Source organism: Anthonomus grandis, chromosome 13, assembly GCF_022605725.1.
Source record: "Anthonomus grandis grandis chromosome 13, icAntGran1.3, whole genome shotgun sequence".
Lineage (NCBI taxonomy): Eukaryota > Metazoa > Arthropoda > Insecta > Coleoptera > Curculionidae > Anthonomus > Anthonomus grandis.
The window spans coordinates 6,744,803-6,770,521 of NC_065558.1; the positions used below are offsets into that span (position 1 = coordinate 6,744,803).

Consider the following 25,719-nt stretch of genomic DNA (forward strand, 5'->3'; position numbering starts at 1 on the left):
AGTATTAAAAATTATTAAAAAAAAATACAAATTTTACTTATCACCAAATAACGCTTCAAAAAATCCCTTTAAACCCGCAATAAAAAAATGATATAAAAAAATAAATAAAAACCTGTCATAAGCCTAAAAATAAACAAATAATAAATTATAAAGACCTACCCCGCTTCCGCGCCCTTTCCCTCTCCCTCGCCGCGACTCCCTCATGTAGGGCTCTCCATAGATGTTCTAAAACAAAGAAACAAAAACGAAAGTAAATAAAACTGAAAATAAAAAGCCAAGCAAAAGCTACATACACAAAGTTACATATTTATTTTTAATAATTCATGCAGAAAAAACGGTTGATATAGGGTGGTCACTTTTAGAACACAATTATTAGTTTTCTTTATGACATTATGTTAAAAAGAGACTACCCTATATAAAAAATTCACAATTCACATAAAAAAGCGGCAAATAATAATTGAAAAAAAACAAAAATAAAACTAAAAATAATTCTCGTGTCAATAGGCAGAGGGGATTCAGAAGAAAACTTTCAAAGTGGGGTGCAAAAATGTCCCCGGATGCCTGGGGTTGTTCACCTTTTACAGCCCTTAAGAAGAAATCGATATTTTAAAACGTTATAGCTCGCCGTTGTTTCCACACTAAAAAAAAAAAAACAAAAAAACCGACTTAAGTTAGGCAAGCATTTCAAACTTCTTAGTTTTCCTTTTCGCTCTATATTTTCCAAATCTAATTTAAAGGTGAATTTAAATAACCTTATAGTAGTGGGACACCATATTGGGTGCAAGCGGTCTGGCTGCTCTTTCATATCCGGTAGGCAACGTAACAGAATACCAGGTGCGTCCTTTCCCTAGGGTTGTCCAAACGTAAACACAAATTTTTCAATATTTGTTCCTTTGATTTATTAAGTTAAATAAGGGGGTTTTTATAAAAAAGTCTCAGGTTACCGTGAAGATTTTTTTTTGAAGAAGAATTTCCGGTTTTACTGCTACTTATATTTGATCAAATAAAACGTCTTGATTAAATCCACGGACGCCACTGCTGCTGGTTCATTTTGAAAAGTTTAGTCTATCCCAGGATACAGTTTATATTAAACTAAGAGGGTTTGATTTGGGATGTGCCATCATCCATTTTTTTTTATTTTGTATTTGGGCAACCCTGATGTGTAACACGTGGTTCGTATATACCGTTGACAGCTGGCGGCGGGTCCACCCTCTCTCCCTTCATCCCCCTTAAGGTTTAATATGTTCTTTATGCACGGGCGTTATGAGGTTTTTCTTTTTTTTGATCCCGTTATGTTCTTATGTTAGTTAGCGTAAATTGTGACCAAGCAGTTTTGTTTTTCTAAAAGAATATTGATAATTTTTTAATGAGATGTTTTCATCCACAAAAGATCAAAGTTATCAGGACTCAGACAATGAGATCTCTTATCACGTCAAAAATAGGAGGTTGATCCCAAAAAGCACCTTTTCAGATCACCGTTGTATTTTAATAAAAAATCGGTACAACGATAACGCCGAAAACGCATCCCAATCAGGTTAGGAGTTAGCAGAAGGATTTGCCCATCAAGACTCAAAACTGCGGTTGACATAGACAAAGTGGCTCATTCAGTAGGAGAAATGCAAAAGGTTTATTCACAGCTAAAAGAAGAAGCCCTACGAGTTAACGAACAAAAACATGAATTTTTTTTTCCCATTTTTGGCACTATAAGCTAAAAATGTCGAAGTGTTCTAGTTCAACTGACAAATTATTAATTTTGTAGTACTGGGATGTCCGGACTATAATCATAAATTTAGTCCAAGGGTAAAGGTGCCAGGATTACGGCCCTTAATGGAGGTCTGGGACTTAGGTTCAATTTCTTAAAATTTAATTTTTTTTCTGGACTATGAATGTAGGATGTAGGTATTATTTCCAGTTGGCATTTTTCTTTTGGACTATAACTTTAGATATTCTCGGTGTGTAACATTAACTTTCTTCTTATCATAAATAGTAGTCCAATAGCGTAGGTTCAATTATTAAATCTATAGAAATAATTAAATTTTTCAGTACAAGCACACCTCGATTATGAGAGTGTAGACAGAGCTTGTCCGTCTAATTTTGTGCTATTTTTGTACTACTGATATGCCTGGTCTATAACTTAAGATAGATGTAGTCCAAGGGCATAAGTAATTGTTTGTTAATTATTGGAAGGATAATTTAAAGACAAATTTTTAGTGCATTTCTGGCACGTTTGGACCATAAACAATAACGTAGTCCAAGTGTTCTCCTTAGATAATGCAAGTGTCTAATTTCGTTTAATTAATGAAAGTTTAATTGACTGAATGAAAGTTGATTTATTAATTTTTTAGTACTGGGACACCTGGACTAAGCCATAAGTACGTTTTCGTTAAAGGATCTTCTTAGTATAGGCACACCTGGACTATGGATTTGGGTTGACTATGGAATGGATGTGGTTATTACCAGTTGAATTTATAAGTATAATTGTTTGTTAATTATTGGAAGGTTAGTTTGTAGACATTATTAAATTTTTAGTGCATTTCTGGCATGTTTGGACTATAACCAATGACGTAGTCCAAGTGTCCTCCTTAGATAATGCAAGTGTTTAATTTTGGTTAATTAATGGAAGGTTAGTTTGTAGACATTATTAAATTTTTAGTGCATTTCTGGCACGTTTGGACTATAAACAATGACGTAGTCCAAGTGTTCTTAGATAATGCAAGTGTCTAATTTTGTTTAATTAATGCAAGTTTAATTGACTGAATGAAAGTTGATTTATTTATTTTTTATTACTGGGACGCCTGGACTAAGCCATAAGTATGTTTTCGTTAAAGGATCTTCTTAGTACAGGCACACCTGGACAATGGATGTGGGTTGACTATGGAATGGATGTGGTTATTACCAGTTGAATTTATAAGTATAATTGTTTGTTAATTATTGGAAGGTTAGTTTGTACACATTATTAAATTTTTAGTGCATTTCTGGCATGTTTGGACTATAACCAATGACGTAGTCCAAGTGTCCTCCTTAGATAATGCAAGTGTTTAATTTTGGTTAATTAATGAAAGTTTAATTGACTGAATGAAAGTTTAAATATTAATTTCTTAGTACTAGGACACCTGGACTAAGCCATAAGTACGTTTTCGTTAAAGGATTTTCTTAGTACAGGCACACCTGGACAATGGATGTGGGTTGACTATGGAATGGATGTGGTTATTACCAGTTGAATTTATAAGTATAATTGTTTATTAATTATTAGAAGGTTAGTTTGTAGACATTATTAAATTTTTAGTGCATTTCTGGCACGTTTGGACTATAAACAATGACGTAGTCCAAGTGTTCTTAGATAATGCAAGTGTCTAATTTTGTTTAATTAATGCAAGTTTAATTGACTGAATGAAAGTTGATTTATTTATTTTTTATTACTGGGACGCCTGGACTAAGCCATAAGTATGTTTTCGTTAAAGAATCTTCTTAGTACAGGCACACCTGGACAATGGATGTGGGTTGACTATGGAATGGATGTGGTTATTACCAGTTGATTTTATAAGTATAATTGTTTGTTAATTATTGGAAGGTTAGTTTGTACACATTATTAAATTTTTAGTGCATTTCTGGCACGTTTGGACTATAAACAATGACGTAGTCCAAGTGTTCTCCTTAGATAATGCAAGTGTCTAATTTTGTTTAATTAATGAAAGTTTAATTGACTGAATGAAAGTTTAAATATTAATTTCTTAGTACTGGGACACCTGGACTATAACATAAGTACGTTTTCGTTAAAGGATCTTCTTAGTACAGACACACTTGGACTATGGATGCGGGTTGACTATGGAATGGATGTGGTTATTACCAGTTGAATTCTTGGCGTTCAAGGGCAATTTAATTTAGGAATTTTTCAAGTTTTAAATTTGTGCTAATGTCCAAATCTATAAAAACAAATTGAATTTTTGCGAATGTAGAACTCGAAACCATAGGAACTTCAAAAAATTGTAAGCAGGATACTAAAATATAAAAAAAAAAAACATTTCAATTTTCGAAATTTTCTCAAAAAGTCTTGAAATTTAATGATAAAATAATTTTTTAAGAGTCACTTGAATTTTTCAATTTTTGGCATATTGTCTGGTAAAAATTCAAAAATCTGAAAATCTGTAAATTTTGTTCAAAATCTAATACTCATAATAAATAAATCTTAAATATTTGTTAATAAAAAAGAAATAGTTCCTACACAGAATAAACAATGTTGACTGTCTTTTTCCAACATAGAATTTTAACCTTCATAACCGACCCAAAAGGTGTGTTGTGTAAATTAAAATACGATTGAATATATTTATTTTCATGTATTATATTTATGTGTTAAAATTTGTAAGTAGTTTTGTATATGATGCTATGTTATATAAACTATAGGTACATATGCATTTTTGCATTTTTTGCAATTATTTTAACTTATTTCATTAATTCTATTACTAACGACAACCATTTTGAGAAGCCAGATTTTATCAGTACTGAATATTAATGACTTTCCTAGATACTATCCATAAGACTATGAAATTTGAAAAAAAAACCCTAAATGAATTTTTTTCAAAATATCTACGATTTGTAAAATGTTTCAAATGGTTCACAGCTTTTTTGACATTGGCATGTTTTTGGTTTAAATAAATTTGTATAGCCTTGACCAAGTGTAATTTCCATAGGAATTTTGACTTTTTATTGGACTTTATTAGGATTAAATTAATGTCTCAGTGGCCTTACTAGCAAACTGCCAAAAATAAAATAAAATTTTTTAAAATTTATTTCAGGCAGTTAAAAGTAGGCTATTGCCTTTTTTATTTTTTTTTTTGAAGCAGTTGAGTCCTTAACTGTCTCAGAACATCAGATTTTTTTATTTTATCCAGGGTGTGGGTGGAAAAAGTAGAATTAAAAAAACGCTCAACTGCCTGGAAAAATATAAAATGGACAAATTTAGTTATAAAATAAAAATATAAATAATCTTTTGGTAAAAATATTTATTTGTTCAAGCCTGTAACTTCGTGACACTTTGGCTGTCTCGGCTATCTTTAACCATGGAACAAGTATCCTAAGGTTAGAGGCTTGAACTTTTTTTTTAATTTCTTTAATAGAATGTGCGTGTTGTCATTTTTTATTTCTTCCAGGCAGTGGTGAATTTTTTCTAGTTATAGTTTACTTTTGTTAGTATGTTTAATTTGTTTTATTCTTACACCATATTAGCGGTGAGTATTAAACATTTACTTTTATTGACTGTTTTATTTTATTTGTGGATGTAAAAGAAAATATGCCCGTACTGGTCTTAGGACTCCTGGGGCCTTCGTTTATTCCCGTAATTAGAATAATTAGTTTCAACTGCTCTCAATAAAATAAAAAAGCAATTGATAATCATTAATTTAGTCCAAGCATATTTCCATTTTATTTTTCCACGCCTCAAATAGAATAAAAAATCCTATTTCCTTTTAGTTAGTTGACGATTTTTTTTAAATTTAATTTTCAACTGCCTGGAATATTTTAAATTTTGTTATTTTACATTTAAAATTCGAATCTACTTCAATTGGTCACTTGAAGTTTAAACGCAAAAATCTGGAAAACTAACTGGAATACGTTTATGTATTAAATAAAGAAAAAAAGAATCGAGTGTAATTTTCCTTTAACCAATAAAATTTTAAGGTTTTCCGAATAATTACTGGCTATCGATTTTCAGGGTAAATTCCTTTCTCAAAAAAAAATCCCTTAATATGCCAACCTCAACACGTCAAAATCCCTTTTTGAAGCCTCCCCGAAGGGCATCATCATCATCATCATCAGGGAGGAATTCACGCGAACGAACGGTCGGACGGAGGGTGAGTAAAATCGCCTTTTCCCCCTGCCGTCCGATATGAAGGTCGGCCTTGTTTGGGTTTCTCTGTGACGTGTATAATGGTTATTCTTAGGTTAGTGGCCTCTTTTTGGGTCCGTCAAAACAAATCGGCCATCACGCTGATTCCTCGGGTTTCCTCCGGTGTTCTTTTGTTTTTTTTTTTATTATCATCTCATACATATCAATTTTAGAGGGAGGAGGCGGCACGGCAGCGGTTTTATATCGCGCATATTTAGCCCTCCTTCCTAACCCTTGTCATGTTTAACTCTTGACCTCAAAACAAAAAAAGGGAGCAGTTATCTAAACGATTATCCCGGATTTTCCCCCCTTTTTAAAAGAAAGTTTTTGTGTCTAGAGACTCTCCCTCTCCCGATTGCTTCGTGTCTTTTTTTTTATCCTGGAAAGTGAGTGTCGGGGTGTGTTTTGACGAGTTCACTTGATGGGCGGCAATTTGGTTATTTACCAGAGGGCGTCGAGTGACTTGGCAATTTGTTAAGAATGGTCAGGGAGAATGGGGGTTTACTTCTGTTGTGTTGGATATCGATAAAGAAAGAGTGTTTGTTATTAGATCTATATGCTGTTTATCAATTTTTTTCGTTTTAAAACTAATTTAAAGGATACATGAGGTTATCACAGCATCATGCTATTCCTGTGTTGTTTTTTTTTTTGTTTTTGCAACAAGGTATCCAATGTTCGGATTATTTGTTCTTAACAGTGAAGGAATCTTTCCTCTTTCTCCTTGGGACTACTGGTTGTGCCTACTAATTAAATCTGCTTTTTTTAATGCATTATGCGTTGAAATACCAAGGGTAGTGTAAATATCGAAAATTGTTTTTTTTATGCCAACCGATAAAATATTACGCTTCATCACGTCTCAAAATCCGCAGATCCGCTTAAGAGTACTGATAAATTACACGAATTTGAATACTTTACAAACAGCAATTACTATAGACTAGTTAACATATATCATAGTTTTACTTTTCGATATAAACTAATAATATTTTCTATTATAAATATTATCACAAAGACAAGAAAGATTAAGAGACTAAGCAAATTAGAGAGAAACATAATTAAAAAATTATGCATACATACATTTATATATTAAAAAATACAACCAATCATGACACTATCTGTGATCAAATGCTCAGACGAAAAACTTTTCAAAGTGCAACCTCTACAAGCACCCCGGCAACAAGTTATACAGTTTAGGTCCAAAGTAATTTATGTATCTTAGATTAAGAGTATTAGTACTTAGTGGTCGTTTAATTTGCCTATTGCACTTAGTTCTTGTATCATAATTATGATTAACAAAAGACTTTAATTTAGGTCGAATATGTATATAAGAACAGATTGTGAGAGTGTAAATTGATCGAATGTAAAAAATATCTTTATTAAATAGTAATTGCGTACAATCTATCTTTTTTAAATATATTTAATTTGTACAGGCATTTGTAATTAAGTTTTAGTATTTAAAAATTCCGTCAATAAATAAAATTTATGAATTAGTTTTCGAATTTTGTTGGAAAGATAATCAATGTGTGGTTGCCTCTACTTTTGCTCCCTTCAATGCATATAGTTGTCAATTTTTTGCCATATTTGACGCAATTTGCAGTAAAGGAAAAAATCATTTATTTTTTCAGATGGATCCAAATCGGTTTTACGGTACCAAAACTATTGATATTCTAAATCAAAGTGGTAGTGAAGATGAAAATTTGTCAGACGACAACCTTTACCAAAATAGAATACTATTTTCTAAAGTTTTATTGGAAGCTAAAATAAACAGATTGAAAGAGAAGTTGAGGATGTCATAATTTGTGAAACCGATTATTCTGATAGTGAAGATGATGTTTCCCTTTCAAATCTAGTTGCAGCGTGCAAGAAAAAGAAAACAAACAAGGTGGTTCTTGAATGGGAAAAAACATATGAAGAGGAAGACAAATTATTCAAAGGAACTGAATCTTTAGGAATCGATATTTTGAATTTTGATGGTATTTTTTATTTTTTCTTTTTTTTTTTTTTACTGATGAAATATTGGTGTATATAGCGGAATAGACTATTTTATATGCTATCCAATGTAGGCCTGAAAAACCAGCAAATATAAGCAAGAAAAAAATAAATATTTTTATTGGAATTTGCATATACATGTCTGTAGCACACCTGCCATCTACTAGAACTTATTGGAGCAGTACCTTGGGTATTACTGCAATAATCGAAGCTATGACATGCAATAAATTTGAAGAAATAAAACGTTTTATTCATTTCAATGATAATACAAAGCAGCAACACAATCGTGATGAACCTGACTATGATAAGCTTTTTAAAATCCGTCCCTTTTTAGAAAAAAAGCGAGAAAGATACTTACTTGTTCCAAAAGAAGAACATCTTGAAGTTGATGAACAAATTATTCCTACAAAAGCTCGATCAACCCTAAAGCAATTTGCCTCTTGGTACTGTTCGCAAAAATCGAATTCCAGATTTTGATTTTCCTAAGAAATCTGCAATGAAAAATAAAAGAAAGGGGCAGGGTTGTTGAAAAAGTGGCTCGAGTGGATGATACAGATGTGTCTGTAGTTTCGTGGTTTGATAATAAAATAGTTTCTACAGTATCAACCTATGTAGGCAGTAAACCTATTTCTAAAGTGCCGAGATTTTGTAGAAAGGAAAAAAAAGCACCATATGATCCCTCGTCCAAAGTGTATAGAAGTATACAATAATTATATGGCTGGTGTGGATAAGATACTAACAAGATCAGAAAATTTTTACCTAAGAATTTTTTTTCATTTCTTCGACATGTTATGTTGTAACAGTTGGATATTATGGAGAAGATCGGTCATAAGTACGAATTCTGACGAATGTTATTTGCCACTGGCTGAGTTCAAACTTGGATTGGCGGAGATTCTAACAAGATCTAATGTAATATCAAGAAAGCGGGGCAGACCTAGTTGCGCACTTCAGCCACAACTAGAATTAAAAAAAAAGGAATATCCTTTTGCGCAAATACCAGCCCAAGAAATTCGTTGCCATAATGTGGGCCATCTTCCTGAGTGGTATGAAGATCGCCAGAGATGCAAATTTCCTGAGTGTAAGGGTAAAACCCAAATTACATGTGAAAAGTGTAATGTCAGGTTGTGTTTAAATAAAGATCGAAATCGTTTTCGCCGTTTTCACTCGGACTAATTAATTATTCTTAAGGTTTATATTTAGTTTAAATATTTTTTGATTTATTCATAATGTTTGTGAATAAATACTTTTTCTGGTAATTTTTTTATTTTCTTTCATATGGGAAAATGGCACATGTGAAAAATGTAATTTCTTTTTAAAAACAAAACATTATTAATTTTTTTAAAATATCTTTCTACTTAATCTTGCGGCATAAACTATCACATATATTTTTTTCAACTTCAAAATCATGCAGTAAGGGGTTAAATATGTTTAAGTCATCATCGCCAAGAGCCTTTTTTGCGGTGGTATTAACCCCTTTATCCACTCCTCTTGTCGCACGGACTTTCGGACACCTGCGGCATCGGTGAAAGAAAAAGAAAAAAACTTTTTTTGGGGTCGTAGAAGGTGGCGCGTGCCGAAGAGATCGGTTTCGACGAGGCGCGTGGGTGGGTGGGTGCCATCATCATCATCATCATCATCATCGGAGAGAACAACAAGGGGGACCCACCGTTCCCTCCGTTTTTAAGACAACGACAACGTGGGGCCCCCAGATTTTTACGTTCCTCCTGGGGTGACTGTGACGACTAATCTGTTCGTTATTATCGGTGCCTCCTTTTTTTATTATTATGGCACGCGCGACTCACTCGTTTAATATGTAAAGAGCAATCTACGAGTATTAAAAAAAAATCACTAGTTTTAATTTGGACTAGACTCAGGTCGAAATATACAGGGTGTAAATAAATAGAGGCGAAAAAATTTAGGGGCTGATTTTTGGGTAAATTTTAAGAAAAAAATTTATATAAACGTATGTCTTAAAAGGCGTAACATTTGAGATACCGGGTAGTAAAGATTGAGGAAAAATATGTTTTTTTTATAATACCTGTAAAATCTCTGTAAATATTTTAGTAATATTTGGTATGCATTTTCTATGCATCAAAAGGCATTTTCTGAGGCTCACTATTTTTTTAAATTTGTACCAGGGACGTTCGTGTAAGGTTTAAACTAAATATTTTTGATGAAAAATCGTCGTCAATATCACGAAGTGGCGTAGCTCGATCCTTTCTACGTTCTGACTTACAGCATATTAACTGACAGGCGTATCTAGATTTATTATAAGGTACAATTTTACAAACAGACTTAACTTAAGTTACGCCTCTTTGTAAAATTTAGAATTCTCCATACTGGTCTCTAATAAAACCATTATTGGTCATTCTAAGGCGTATCTCAGTTAAGTAGGGATGGCTGCCTAATACTGGAACTGAACTATCCCGCAGAACTGATCCTTACAGTTGGAAGAGTGGACTACCTGATCCACTAGAAATTTTACGAGTCTAAGTTCGAGTCAGGACTGGTTTACGTTTAAACGATAATGCCAAGTACAAGTAGCGCGAAGCGCCCTCGTATCGGTGTTTGTTTATGTCGTATTGATGGTTCCTGGATTGGAGTCCGAACTAATTTTGTTTGGTGTGATGCGGACGGACTGGCACTGTTTTGTTGATATTCCGAAATAGTCGAAATACTCTTACCTTATTATTATTATTATTATTGTAGTTTGGGTTTTAAATTACAACTGATGGGGATTTACTCTATGTTATAATAACCACACTAGGTACCTTTTTTTTGTATTAAACACAGAACAAAAATGGTATTTATTTCTTATATCAAAAAAATATAACAAAAAACATACTTTAGTAGTAAACAGCAGAAAAATACAAAACAAAAATTATATTTAATTCTTTTACCAAACAAATATAACAAAAACATATTCTAGTAGTAAACTGCGAAAAAATGCAAACAAAAATAAAAAGTTCTTATAAAAAATATAATACCCACATAGGAAACAAAAAGTACAAAACAAAACTAATTTTTTATAATTTTAACGACCGACGGACGGACGGAGGACGACAAGTTGCTGTGCTTCCAAGAATAGTAAGGTAATTTAATATCAATACCGACAAATAATCTATGTTTTAAAAACAATTTAGTAGTAGCTACTAATTTTAAACGAATGGCATTATTTAAATGAATGGCATAATTCTAACAGAACATGGTACATCTTTCATACATCATTTTTGTTAACATTTAGTTATTTGGTTATTATGCTTTTTTGTTTAAATAATATCGCAAAGAATTAATTAATTTTCTTAATACGTTTTTTTTTTGATTTTCGATTCGGTTTTAAGTTTTGGATTTTTTTTTATAAACATTAATCGGCGTCATTTTAGTTCCATAGTGTAAAACATATTTGATTTTTATCATTTTATTATATTATATATTTTTTTATTTTATATTTTAATATATGTATTCTCATTTAAAACAAAAATCTTTTAATGATCTATAATAATTCTATCTCAATTTAATTAATTCCATAATCAATTAATAACTTGATATATTTAAAATAACGTATATTGCTAAAGATCTCTAATATTCATTGAGTTAAGGGGACACCCAAAAATATTAATTGGGAGTCAGTCAGAAAGTAACGTTTGAGAGAAATGTGTGTAAGGTGGTGTGTTGGAAAAAGAGTTGTGTGTACTGGTTAAACCAGGCTGCTAAATTTAATAGTGGTCAATATGTGAGAAATAGTTGATCTTGAGTAGATATGTGGCCATTATGAGAAGTTTGTACAGATCTGTTTGCGCATCTTGAAGATGCCCGCACAAGTAGGTGTGAAAGCCTCTGTTCAATTAGGAACGAATGCGCAATTCCTCGAGTGCTGTCTGGTAAGACTGGGGGCCTTACCTGGTGCTCGATTGACACGAATAAACAGAAGGATATAGTAGAAATATATCCTTTGTCTAATTCGTTGAGATGCTTACTGTTTAGCGGCAGTGGAGCGTCTGGGGAAGCCCTTACTATTTTAGGTGACACTAGCTAGTCGTCAAATAAAGGAAGATAACATGTTTGACATATATATATATATTGAAATGTGACATTGTGTAAATTGATGTTGACTAAGATGATGCAAGGGAACGGAAGTTCCCCGGTGAGTATATTTTATTATTGCCAAAAGTTGACAGAACAGTAAATATTGTTTTTTTATTATTTTTATGTGATGTTCGAGTTTATTTCTAACAATATGAGAATGATGACTGTTGAGTGAATTTGCATTGTAGAGACCCATTGGCTAAGAACAACTATGACAGGTAATAAACCACATTTTAAAGCGTATTTTACAATAGGCCGCAATGTACTTGGATTCCGTTCGGAGTTCGGACTTGAACTTGAAACTGATCCGTGGAACAGGTATTTGCTTGGACTGGATCAGTTCGGAACTGATCCGTAAAATTTGTTGGATCAGCCATCCCTACAGTTAAGCCACTTTGTGCAATTGATTAAATGTCGGTGTCGACTTACACTATTCGGCTTATCTCAGAATTTTCTTGTCAATACTTGCATATTTTTGTTTTCCTAGGAGTGATCGAAGACGCAACGCGCTTAGTTCGATTGAGTATGTGCTTGGTTACGGTTTAGCGCTAGATAAAGGGGTTTCTTTAGTTAACGTGTTATTTTTTGTGTAATATTCAAAATAAAAAGTACGCTTTGGATGTACTCGTGCAGTGGAAAGATGGTACTAAAAATACGGTGCGATCTAGTGAGCTTAAGATTATAGGCAACAAAAAAATGAAAGTGGGAAGTAAAGTAAAAATGTTTTACGTGAAAAAGTGGTACACCGGCACCGTTTTGGATATGGAAACAGAAGAAAGTTTGGATAGTGACGATTATTCTGAAAACATTCCGTTAGTAGAGTTATTGAAACAAGGACGTGAAGAAAGTGATAATAAAAAGGATGTTCCTGTACAATACGTAGTAAAACACACCCGTAATTTGGATCGGAGAATATAAAAAGTTTTATTTGAATATTCCTTATGTAGAGTGAGTCCTAAACCCAGCCCGTTATTATTACGTATGGTTTCTTTTATTATATCAATGTATTTAAATTAGATTTTTATTAACCTGAGTTTATAATGTTTTTTTTTATGTTATCTTTGTATTTAGATCTAAAAATTACTTTTTCTCATTTATTTTTATAATAATATCTTTGTTAAACATTTTGGTTTAGTTTCTTTAAGCACAATGTTTACTTATTTTGTCGCTTTTTATGTTTTCTTATAAATTGATTAATAAAATAAAGTATATTTGTCATTTTAATTATGCGGTGTCTCTTTTATCTATGGTAACGTACCTAGATATTCAGAGGCGTAACTCAAGTTTTGTCTTATCAAATTATATTTATCCATTTCACAAACTGGCGTATCTATTTTTTTGCTAAATAACTTAAAGTATAAAATGTAATATGCGTTTTTGTTATCATGAGTAAATAGTACTTATACATATATAACTACTGTCCAAAACAAAACACCGTGGCTGTAATGAATTTGCGTTAGCATTGAAGCAAAGATCGTGAAAAACTTAAAAGCATCTCCTGAAAAATGACAAATAGTTACGCCACTTCGTGATATTGACAACGAAATATATTACGCCACTTTTTTCTTTGATATTTTTTTGTTTTTATAATTCTCATTTATTTCTAAGCAAATTTTTTTTTGACTTAATAAAAAATTCCGGGAGAATTTTGAATTAAGGCACATTAATTAATGATTCGATTTCTCAAGTATATCAAAATCCAGTACTGGAATCCTGTACATCAAAGTTTTTAAATAATCCCATATGGTAAAACCTAGTGGATTCATATCTTGTAACCGAGATGGCCCAAACTGAGGACCGCCTCGGCCCATCCAACGATTTGAATATGTTTCGTCTAAATAACGACGTGCTAATAAACTCAAATGGACAGGAGCCCCAAATGACTCTTCTAACATCAAGGGGTACCGCCTCAAGAAGTCCTGGAAGTGTGTATTGGAGAAAACGAGTGTATGTTTCCTCATTTAATCTCTGTGGTGGAAAATGTGAGCCTATTTAAGGTGGTCTTCAATGATTCCAACCGATACATTTAAAGAAAATTGTTGTTGGTGATGAGCTTCAAATTGGGCCCTGTTATGCAAAAAGCAACCAACCCACAATTTGAAAAAAACTAGATAATGTTACAAACTGATTTCAAAATGTCCAAGCTACATTCTGCAAAAAGCTGTCAAGCCATTCTACACATTTTTGACCTTGAAAAGTGCTCCACTTATACTCTGTTCACTAATCGGAATTCTCACATTTAGCATAAAGCAACAATTCCACTTGGATTGTTGTGTGATTGGTGTTGAATTTCTTTCTCAAGAATTTCCAACCAAGTGGGTTTTATTATGCTAGCGGATTGGTATACTTGTGCGGAATACGATACGACAACGTGGTCTGGATGCTTGTGAAACGACTGGTAAAACGACGTGGTCTGGTGCTTAAACTAGTGCTTATTTTTAATATGATTCACCTTATTCCGTTTGATGCTTTGCAGTTCTATATTAATCTTAAGGGTAACACAAGAATCATTGAGCATGAATTAAGCTCTTGATTTTGAAATGGAAAGAGATGAAAATTTGTAAAATACATCAATAACAAAATCCACGTGTTCTACTATCTATATAAGTTGATTTTGATTTTATTTTATTTTTAAATCCTTAAAAACAAAAAAGTTTAAATTTATAAATAAAAATAAGTTGGAAATTTGACTGTTTTTTTGTAATTAGTCGATCAGCAAAAACAAACCAACCCATAATATATCTAATTTTGTTTGGTAAAAAATTATATGATTATTTCGATGTTATAATATAAAACTTAGTTGTAATTTATATATTGAATACTGAATTAATAGTTATGGAATGATTTATCGAAAATTAATTAATTGAAAAAAACATATAAAAGCTAATAATTAATTTCGTGTGGCTTGGTTGCTTCTTGCATAACAGGGCCCAATTATGCTATGGGGATTTTCAAAATCGCCAAATGTAGTTATTATGGTTGTTAATGATTGCCTCTCTGGAAAAATTAGCTTCGTCCATAAACAGAATCTTCCTTAAAAACTGACATGACTATGACACTAGAGAATATTTTCTAAAAAGGGAAAACACTCATTTTGGATTCTTGGTAGAAGGCAAGGAAATTATTCTTTTATATAATGTGCCTCATTTACTTAGAGGAATGAGAAATAACCATTTAACCAAAGATTTGTGTTTTTCTAAAACGATTAAGTCAGGCATAAGCATTTTATTAATGCTTGAGAAGATGAAAATGATTATTAAACTACATCAGGAGATAATTAAAATTTCTTTACGAAAAATGTATCTCATATTCCATCTCGTTTATGTAATAACAACGCAATTAGTCAGATGTTGGTTCATACTCTTCAAGGCGAATTAAATTACGAAATAACATGCTGCAAACCACATTAGGCTGAACACAGAATTTGCGAAGAAATCGTAAAACGTTGTCTTTCTGGTGGTGCTCTGAGGTTAATAAGGCTATTAAAGAAACTGACTTAAAGTTTGCTTTCTGATCCTTTAAAATCGTCCAAACCGTCATATGATTCACATGTAGCTGTAGACCAATTTTTCTAGTACTGGTGTGAGGTTGTTCATCAACTAAATGAAGTACTGCTTCTTCTTTTAATTCCGGTGTTCTAATATCGCGTTGGCGACCACAATCATGCTTTCTTTATTGGAAAGTTCCAGTTTCTCGTAATAAATTTCCGCTAGCAAACCCATAAACAAAATGCATATCGGTCATTTCTGCATTTGAATAATTCGCCATTTTGATGAAATGGATCAAAATTGCACAAAAAACTGACAATCAACCAACAATCATCAGCAAAGATTTAACAGGTTAATACATTATTTGAAAGGTTGCGTAAACAGTGGTGTACCATATTTTTCATCAAAAATATTTACTTTAAACCTTGCACGAACGTCACTGATACAAATAAAAAAAATTATTGAACCTCAAAAAATGCCTTTTGATGCATAGAAAATGCATACTAAAAATTACTAAAATATCTACAGGGGTTTCACAGGTATTGTAAAAAACATATATTTTTCTTCAATCTTTACTACCTGGTATCTCAAAAGTTAGTACTTTTAGGACATACGTTCATATAAAGTTTTTTCTTTAAATTTACCCATTTACACCCTGTATACAGATATTTCAATTTTTTCCATTAATCATAGTAGGTCCGAACTAAAACTTGTGATGTTAGGTTTGTCAGTATTATACCTATACCTTTATGTCTAAGGGTACCTACCTGAGTCTAATATAAATAAGAAGAAACTGAGTGTGACAATTTAGTTCTAATTAAGTTCTTTAAGAGTTAACTTAAGTGTCTATTATGTTGTAAGCAAGTTATTTTTTTGTGGTACTATTAGGATCTATTATGAAGAAAAATTTATCAGATGTTCTACTGTGAAAGAAGAGACAGACTAATTAAAGACGAAACAAATATTTCTTGCAGCTTATCTAACTTCAGAAACGTTTTGCTTAAAGTGGGTGTTAAGTATAATTGGTCATATACAATCTGATTTTTCAATATGGATGAATATACATTTTTGGATCAAGTGATTTATACTTCTGATTTATTGGGAAACATCCAATTGAAGCCATTTTTTAAGAAAAAATAGTACATTATTTAAAAATCCTTATGATTTTTTTTGTTCAGTTTCAATATGCTATTATAAGACTAAACTTGGAAATATTGTACTTATAATTTGCTGATTTGTCCTTTTGGTCTATTTCTGAAAAAAAAACTTTTATTATTCCAGGCAATTTTCTTATAATTCTGTACATCCTATTGCCAAAATATCGTGAGATTGGTAATAACTGAGATACTAAGGGACAAATGTGAGTGAGCAGTTCTAGACCAAATTTCCATCGAAGCAAACTTCCAGGAGTTGTATCTCGAAAAGTATCATTTAAAAAAAAAATTCAATATTACAAATTTTTTAGATCTTATTTAATACTACAATTTCGTCAATAGTCATAATTTTCTTATTTTGTTTTCCGTTACAAAAGAACACCTAAAAAATTAATTATCTTTAATAAAACAGGATTCGTAATTCATTAAATTATGCAGCAAATCTGAAACAAATTAAAACAAAGCTACTGTAAAATTATCCCCCTTTGGTTGCAAAACTCCTTAAAAATATTAACTTTTTTAGACATTTTTAATTATTTGACTTTTTCAGGCAATTAAAGCCCACTTTTTAAGCAAAGTTTTTATTATGTAACTGTCAATAAAAACTGCGAATTCGTAATCAATTAAATTATGCACACAATCTCACCAAATTATACACGAATATATAAAAAAATTCCTTTTTCCGGAGGACATAAAGTGAGTATGCACTAAAGCTCTTTACCATTACAAACTATCATAGAACCCAGAACAACAATTCAAAATAAAATTTAAAAAAATCCATTTTTCTCTATCGGAAGAAGCTCATGTAAAACGGATGTAATAAAAATTCGATCCGTTTTGGCGATTAAGGACTTCGTGCGACAGGCCAGGTGTGAATCCAGGTGATCCTTTTGTGTCTTTTTTTCATCGCTTTATCGAGACATTTAATACGAAACAAGTTTCATAATAATGACACGGTTTATATTTTCAATTCAGAAAGACCCACTTATAGTTTATACGATATGTTACGTCATTATCGTTTCGCTTATTCTTCCTTTTAGATCGGGCATAATGTAGTTTTCTCTCTTTTTAACCATCTCTAATTGTTCACCTGCTTATCGAACTAATGATACTAATAATATTAAGATATATCAGGCATATGTTTCGGTGTATGACATTAACATCACCAGAATATTTTGTATTGTGCTAGGATATAATCTAGGAGAAAAAAGACAGTAAGGTATAACATTTATAAATGTATATTATAAATGTTGCGGGTTATCCAATTCGAGGTTGGCTAAGTATAACCCTGCCGTTTGACACTTGTCAGAAATAAAGGTCATGTGAAGCGTTTTTTTTTTAGTTGAAGGCTTGCCATTTATAAATATTGATCGTTTAACAGTCGAACAACGTACCTACTAAAATTATTAAATTGTTCTATAAAAATGGTGATTCTCCTGTGTCAACGTTTAGAGCTTTACGAGCTGATTACGGTCGACATAATCGTCCTACAGAGCAAACAATTTCGAACATAGTAAGAAAATTTGAAGAGACTGGATTTAACGTTCGTTCAGCGGAAAATATCGCGGCTGTGGCTCAAAGTGTAGACGAAGTCCCAAATTTGTCAATTCCTCGGCGTGCTCAAAATTTGGGTTTGTCTTACGGCTCGCAGTGGCGAGTTTTGCATTTGGATTTACAGCTCCGTCCGTACAAAGTCCAACTCACTCAAGAAGTTAAGCTTACAGACCATGGACAACGCAGAACATTTGCAAATTGGCTGCTTGAACAACAAGCTGCTGATGCTCATTTTTCAAGCAGAATTTTCTTCAGTGATGAGGCTCATTTTACGCTGTGTGGCTACGTAAATAAACAGAATTGCCGCATATGGGGTTCTGAAAATCCTCAAATGATCGTAGAAAGGCCTTTGCATCCCGAAAAAGTGACTGTATGGTGTGCATTATGGTTTGATGGTGTCATTGGTCCGTATTTTTTTTAAAACAATCGTGAGAGAGCCTTAACAGTAAACTCTGAGCGGTATGGAAGCATGTTGACCAATTATTTTTGGAGAGAAATCGAAGAAGAAGATCTGGAAGACTGGGGCCACAAGTATGCGAAAGATCGTGTCTACGCCAATAACTCTTAAACTCTTCAACAACTTAAAGCCAACATTCGTGAAGTTCTAGCTGAGATATCACCTGAAATGTGCCGAAAAGTAATTGAAAATTTTCTTAAAAATATTGAAGTTTGTCAGAGGTCCCGCTTTAAATTATATTGTGTTTCTCATATAATGGAATGATTAAATCTTTAAAACAAAAAAAAAATTCGTCTTCATCTGAATATCTTGTGTGTTTTATTTAACTTTACTTTCCCAAGCATAAAATGTTTATTTTTAGGTATTCGACCCAAGTACGTGCTGTACGTAGTGACTACCCCTGATGTTACAATGACAGCAATAAAATATAGAGCAATATGAAAAAAATCAAGTTTCTTTCTAAGTGGCGAAAGTTAATGATTTAATCTTAAGGAGCGATAATCCATCAATCCATTCATTCACTTTCATTACGTCTACGTTGCGACCTACATCCCAGCTTACATAACCCAGCCCTTCATAATGTGTTTTTTTTTCAAACGTAATTAGCGAGCATTTGTGTTCGCGCCCTTCTGTTCCGCACATTCGTTTTCGTTATTTATGCGTCCAATAATAACGAGAGCCCTAAAAAATCCCCCTCTTTCCCTGAAGGGAGACAATTTTAATTTTTCTCCTATTTAGGGCAATGGGAACAACATAACATTTAAAGGAAAACAAGTGACAACCCTTAAGAATGCACAGGTTCACCTCCCCAACTGGCTATTAGTCGCACCGACCTACGTCACCCCCAGGCAAATTATGCCAAAAACCGAGCGATTTGACAAGTTGTTGTGGCCCCCACGCCCCATTGTAACGTGTATTGAAATTAACCCCTTATATCAAGCAGAGGGCCTTAAAAAGAGGGAGAATTCCATGAAATTCCGACGTCCGCGATGTATTTATACAACAGGTTAGTGTCAATAGTGTAAACCTTGCGGAAGATATCTCCCCGTAAACGTGAGACCTCAGGGGTCCCGAGGAGGGTTGGCTCCCCCAAAATGTTTTTTTTTTTTTGGTTCTTGACCTATATTATATTCAAAAGGGGTAGGGAATTAAGTTGGGGCAGGGAAGGACCAGTAAATTCTTTTTAGGTACACCCTGTACATACAGATAGAGATTTTTTCTGCTCTGACGTCATTTGTTCGCAATTTGCTTGGGGTCGAAGGGTGGAAATTTATGTGAAAGGGGGCAACCAACTGGGTCAAAGTGGAGCGCATGTGAAATAGAGGCGAATCAAATATACATACTGTAACGAAATTCGGGAACACACTTTTATTGTCAACGTCAAAAAAAAACACTCCCAATGGAACTGTTTCGAAATGTTTAGAATTATCTTTCATTGTTTTTGCCGAAAGAGACCAATAATTTTAGGAGAATACTGACAGTCAAAGCAAGCAAGTATACAAATTCTAGAAAACTAAAACTACAGGGATTTACAATAATATAACCTAAATAACCTAATTTGGGGCCAAAATGGGGCTCTCGAACAAGACGAACTACTTAAAAACTAAGCACTAAAAAAACTGAACCCCAAATAAACCCTACGAATCAACTTTAACCATAAAATACTGATAAAATAATAGAAAAACTAGGAGAATAATTAACGTATTTACATTTTCATATTAATACGTTTGATTTATTATTAAAGAGCTCACAAGCTGCTTGAGTAAGAGAAATCGGTTAATTAGGACATTAGTGTGAAAATTCAATCCTTAGAGTGTAATTTTAAGTTTCTTCAAATATTTTCGAGCCTTTGCATTATCATAAGTTTTGCCCTACTCCCATATATTTGAAAGATCGTTTCAGAGTAGAAAAACAAACGGAAATCGCAATGCAATTTTTAATGTAAGTCAGCTCAAAAATCGGTCACATTATTCAAACTAGATTTTTTCAAAAAGTAATGGTGCGATCTCAATGGAACCACTTGCAATGAATTTGGAATTAAATTTCCCAGAAATGACACTTTAGGTTTAACAGTCTCAGATTAATACTTTTCCAGTTATCCAGTATTAAACCGAGACGTCACTTGCCTCTTTTTTACCGAAATCACTGTCATTCAAAAATTACTGAATGGATCTCACTGAAACAAACTGCCTGGAATTAATAAGAGTTTACTTTTAGGTAGTTGACCTACACCTCGTTATTCCTTTTTTCCTCTGGATGATGCATTCAACTGCCTGGAAGAAATTGCATAATTCTTTCAGATTTTTAGGTGCACCTCTTTATAGTTAAATGCACTCAATTGCCTGGAAGAAATCGTTTATTTAACATTAAAAGCTACAACCAAACAATATGTATTAGTGCATCTACATCTCTCTCACTTTGTCCTGTTAAAATAAAAAGAAAATAGAGGAGCAGGTACAAGAAGAACTCAATCCGTTAATGAGAAAGAAAAAGAATCTGGAGGAGTTATTAAGGTCTACCAGTGGAAAACCGAGAGAGCAAATTGAGAAATATGGTAATCACGAAAAGCTGAAAGGTGAATATAGTGATGAAAATTTAAATGTGCCTAACCAAGACGAATATTAGGACGAAAAGGAATTAGATGTCGATCCTACCCTTGAATGAAGGAAAACTTTAGAATGAACTATTCTCCCAAAGAAACTTGAAGAGTATAATTTGATTTAACACTAGAATTCTATAGAAGCATTTGATCATATTTAACCAACCAAACTTTAATTACACAAAAGATGAAAAAAGCTAGACTAGTTGCAAGTCGCTACAAATAATGTAACAGTAATTACGAAATGCAATTACCAATTGCCAGAATGATGACAATCAGAACATTCTTCTGTCTAAGGACTTACTTGTGTCATAATTAGACGTTAATTGTGCTTTTTTAAATGAAGAACACTGTCTACATGGAAATACCAAAAGAAGTAAAGAAAAGCGAATTCAAAAATAAATTATAAAGACCCCGATAAGTTCCTAAATGTTAATACAAAATATTGAACGTAAACTTGATTGATATGGGGTTTGAGTGATCACAATCAAATCCATGTTTGGATTTTATTGATTATATGTTTCAAGTATGAGTTTCAATATGAACCTTGATGATTTAATCATAGAATCTCTAGGAAGACTTTATGAGAATTTTATGTAAAGTAGCTATTAATAAGAATGTTATTTATTTGAAAATCCAAAAAAAAAGTACAGTTGCGTTATCAAATGCAGAGACCTAACATATATTTTATTCTAGTATGGCTTTAATTTAATAAAAGCAATAGCTTGAAATCTCTAAAAAAATTTAAAATATGTTTCTGGAATAAACTGAACAATTAATCTAAATACCTGGAAATCATGTTAAAAGCTCAATTACCCAAGAGTAGTCTTTGACAGCTAAGAATCAAGTAATGTCTTTAAATTGCCAAGTCACTTAGTAAAGTGACTTTAACTTCACGTCTTGGAATAGAGCCTGGGACTAAGGTGAAAAAATACTCCAACTATCTGACATTGGCTTAAAACTTCATGAACTCAAGTATTGTAATAGCTCCGGAGAAGTTGCCATGAGTGATAAACAATTTTCTTTGATTTTAAACCGCAATAGTCCGAGCGCATATGATCTTTTAATATAACGTATTAATCTGATTGTATTTTTATTTAATAGTTGATTGGTGAAATTTTGAATGTGTATCCAATTCAAATTTTTGAAGGTAATTACTCGAGTATTCAGATGGACAGGACACGCCAATTTTTATTTTCTCATATAAGCTCTATTGTTGACTCGGGCTCTATAAATAATTTGGTAGCAGGTGAATTTGCGCAGTATTTAAGAAACAAACAGACAGTGTGTCTTTCTATAAGTATTTCAAAGAAGCATTATTTATCTGAAGTAAAAGAAAATATTTTATTATGAGTGATGGTTAAATGCACTCAACTGTCTAGAATTAATAGCAATTTACTTTAGGCAGTTGAGCTCCAGCCTGTCACTTTTTTTTATATTATTTTTCCAGACTTTTTAGGCGCTCCTATCAATCCTCTGGACTATGGTTAAATGGACTCAATTGCCTGGAATTATTAAGTATTTACTTATCGACATTTGACACAGTTGAAAGGCATGTTATTGTTCTTCTAATGCATCTTTCACTGAATTTTCCAACTGTCTTATTGCGAAACCCTTTAAATCTGAAATGACCCTTTATGTGACCCTCCTAACGGTGTCAAAAGTGTCAAGTTCAAACGCTACGGAAACAAACAGAACATCTTATGATAACAAACTTGTACAACGCTCCTGACCCAACAATTAGCCTGTCAGATCCCTCGTCATCTGTGCGGGTTTCTGTGTCAGACATCTTCATTCACTTTCGCTTAATTTACACGGTTATTTTCCCATTATCCTATAACCGATTTTCACTTCTACTGTTTCGAATTTTCAAAATAAGGGTTTCACAGGTGCAGACGATGCATTTCTGTTTTATTTCCTTACATATGTGCGTCCTTGACTGACGATTTAAGGTTCTATATATAACTGTTATTTTTAGTAGCACATGCGAGCTACCATCGTCGTCAGCCCCCCTGCGAACTGACAACTGTTCCTCGAGTTTCCGCCATTTTTTACGTCACTTTTAAAATAGGGAGGGTGCGCAGAGAGGTGTTAATTGGAATGTCATTAATAGAAGGAAAGAGAAAAAAACAACTTTTTTAGCTCTAGCATACCTGGAAATTATCTAATGGTGCGTTAAAAAGTGTCTAAGTTAAGTCAGTTTTCGAGTGGCCTTGGAGCCTAAGCAGTGGAATAAAAAGGGTTTTTAGGGACTTGACAGTAAAAAATTTAAGAAAGTTTATTGGAATGAATTAAAGGCCTGATTTTTTTCTTCAAAATGAGATGGTAATTTTGGGCAGTTATACAGGGTGTTTGAAAAATAGAGGGAGATATTTCAATGGGTGATTCCTTGTAAAAAAATATGAGAAAAAGTTTCTATAAACATGGGTCCGGAAATGCACAGTTTTCAAGATACAGGGTGATAAATTTTTAAAAAAAATATTAATCGTTTATTAATATTAATTATTTTTCTAGGAGAACTGACACTTATCAATGTCAAACCTCCATGCAGAAATGATTTTTTATTTTCCAAGGTACCGGTGATTTTTTTACCAAAAATTAATAAACCAATTATGTCCAGTGGCATGCAATTTATTTTTTATTTGGTATTTATTTTTTTTGTCGAAATTTTTTGTGCTTAATCAAACAACAACAAATATTAAAGTTGAAAAAACGGCAGTGGTGTACATTTTTTTGCCAATAATATTTGCTAAGATGTCCCCCGCGACGCCACTAGACCTTATAATTTCAATCTAAATAGGATCACTCTGTTTCAATCTAAATAGGATCTAATCATCCTGTATCTTGAAAACTGTGCATTTCCGGACCCATGTTTATAGAAACTTTTTCTCGTATTTTTTTACAAGTAATCACCCATTGAAATATCTCCGTCTCTTTTTCGAACACCCTGTATAGGGCCGGTAATGTTTATTCTTCTCCCCAATGTCTTGACAATTATACACAATACACAACCTTTTTTGCATCAAATTTTTTAAAAAACAATAAATCAATATTATCAATATAATTGAATTTTAAAAATTTGTACACGCATTTCTCGATTAATTTCAGTAAACACCTATATCAGAGTTTTTCGAAAAAATAAATAACACATCAAATGAACAATCCAGAAAAATGCCATTATCTCGAAAATTTGAATACATATTCCTCGATAAATTTCATGAAAAAACTCATTCAAGGTGTTAAATTAATTATTAAAACATTTTGATATAAAAATGTTTTTTTTTTTTGAGAAACATGGTTTTTTTTTCAGTGAAAATTAAGCAAATTACCATAACTCAAAAACCACTCAAAATACAATTTTTAGTACACATTTCTCAATTAAATTGATAGGATATCTATTTTACAGTTCTTCAAAAAAATTTTTTTTTTCGTATCTCGGCTTGTATGGCGACTATCGGAAAAATTCCAACGATTTTGTTTTAGCTTCGTTATTTTGAATTCAACGAGACCATCCGCGAGGTCGTAGCTCTTATATTAGCTGAAATATCGCATTTTTTAAAAAACACTATTTCAAATTTCACAAAATCAATTTTTGGTCGTATCGAAAAAATTCGATACGGAGGAGTATACCCGAAAAATAAAAAATCCCAAACTTTGGAGGTCGATATCTCGGCTTCTGTGGCCACTATCAGCAAAATTCCAATGGTTTTGTCTTGGTTTCGTCGAGGTCGTGTACCTTTTATATTAGCTGAGATATCGCATTTTTGGAGCCCATTTTTAGCCTCAAAAACGAGGTCGAAAAATGACTTGTCGAATTTTCAAAGTACTCTCGTTCAGTTAGTTCAGAAAAAGCGGTAATAGAAATAGAGAAACGAAATGCAGCAGACGAATAGTAAATGAAAAAAAATTAATAAATCAATAGTCTAAAGTAGATAGAGATGTTGCTGGAGTGACAGGAATGAAACTATAAAATTCTTAATGTGAGGAGTTATAAAACATCTTAGAGAAAGAGAATGGGGCATGTGGATCAAGTAAAACATCCCCTAAAAACGTAATCTTGCCACGAGTTTTTGTTCTTTTAATTTAAATATGAGCGACATTGATGGAGAATATAGTAATAATCTGTATCTCATATGAAACAGGGAAGAAAATTTTGTCGAGAGCGGCCAAGTCGCTTTTGAGATTAGCCTTTTAAATGGACGCAGGAATATCGTTTTTTTTTTCACGAAGTTAGACCATTCTTACAGAAACGGCGCTACTAACACTGTCTTGTTTATAAATGCACCAGATAATTTTGACATTTGCTTAAACATTTATTGTTGTTTATTTGGTAACGGAGTCTTTTTTTGCTATTTTTTTTTAGTCGATAATGGACAACATCTGGTAAGAAATACTTTATATTTTTTATAGTTTTGTATAAATATCAGTGTAAAACAGTTCATTTTATAATATTTGATATTTGAGAATAGTTTTTGGTTGTAAACAAAAGCTAGGTTATGGTGTAATAAGTACCG

General features: G+C 32.5%; 1 protein-coding gene across 2 annotated transcripts in view; it reads right to left on the reverse strand.

Moving 5' to 3' along the window:
- The window catches only part of LOC126743693 (DNA N6-methyl adenine demethylase), a 108,691-nt gene that overhangs the window by 27,252 nt on the left and 55,720 nt on the right, over positions 1–25,719 (reverse strand). The window contains exon 3 of one of the 2 annotated variants that reach the window (XM_050450904.1): positions 160–225. The exons of the other annotated variant lie outside the window; for it this stretch is intronic. Within the exon in view, the coding sequence (XP_050306861.1) occupies positions 160–225 (66 nt within the window). The remainder of the gene's footprint in view (positions 1–159; positions 226–25,719) is intronic. 2 annotated transcript variants of the gene reach the window in all.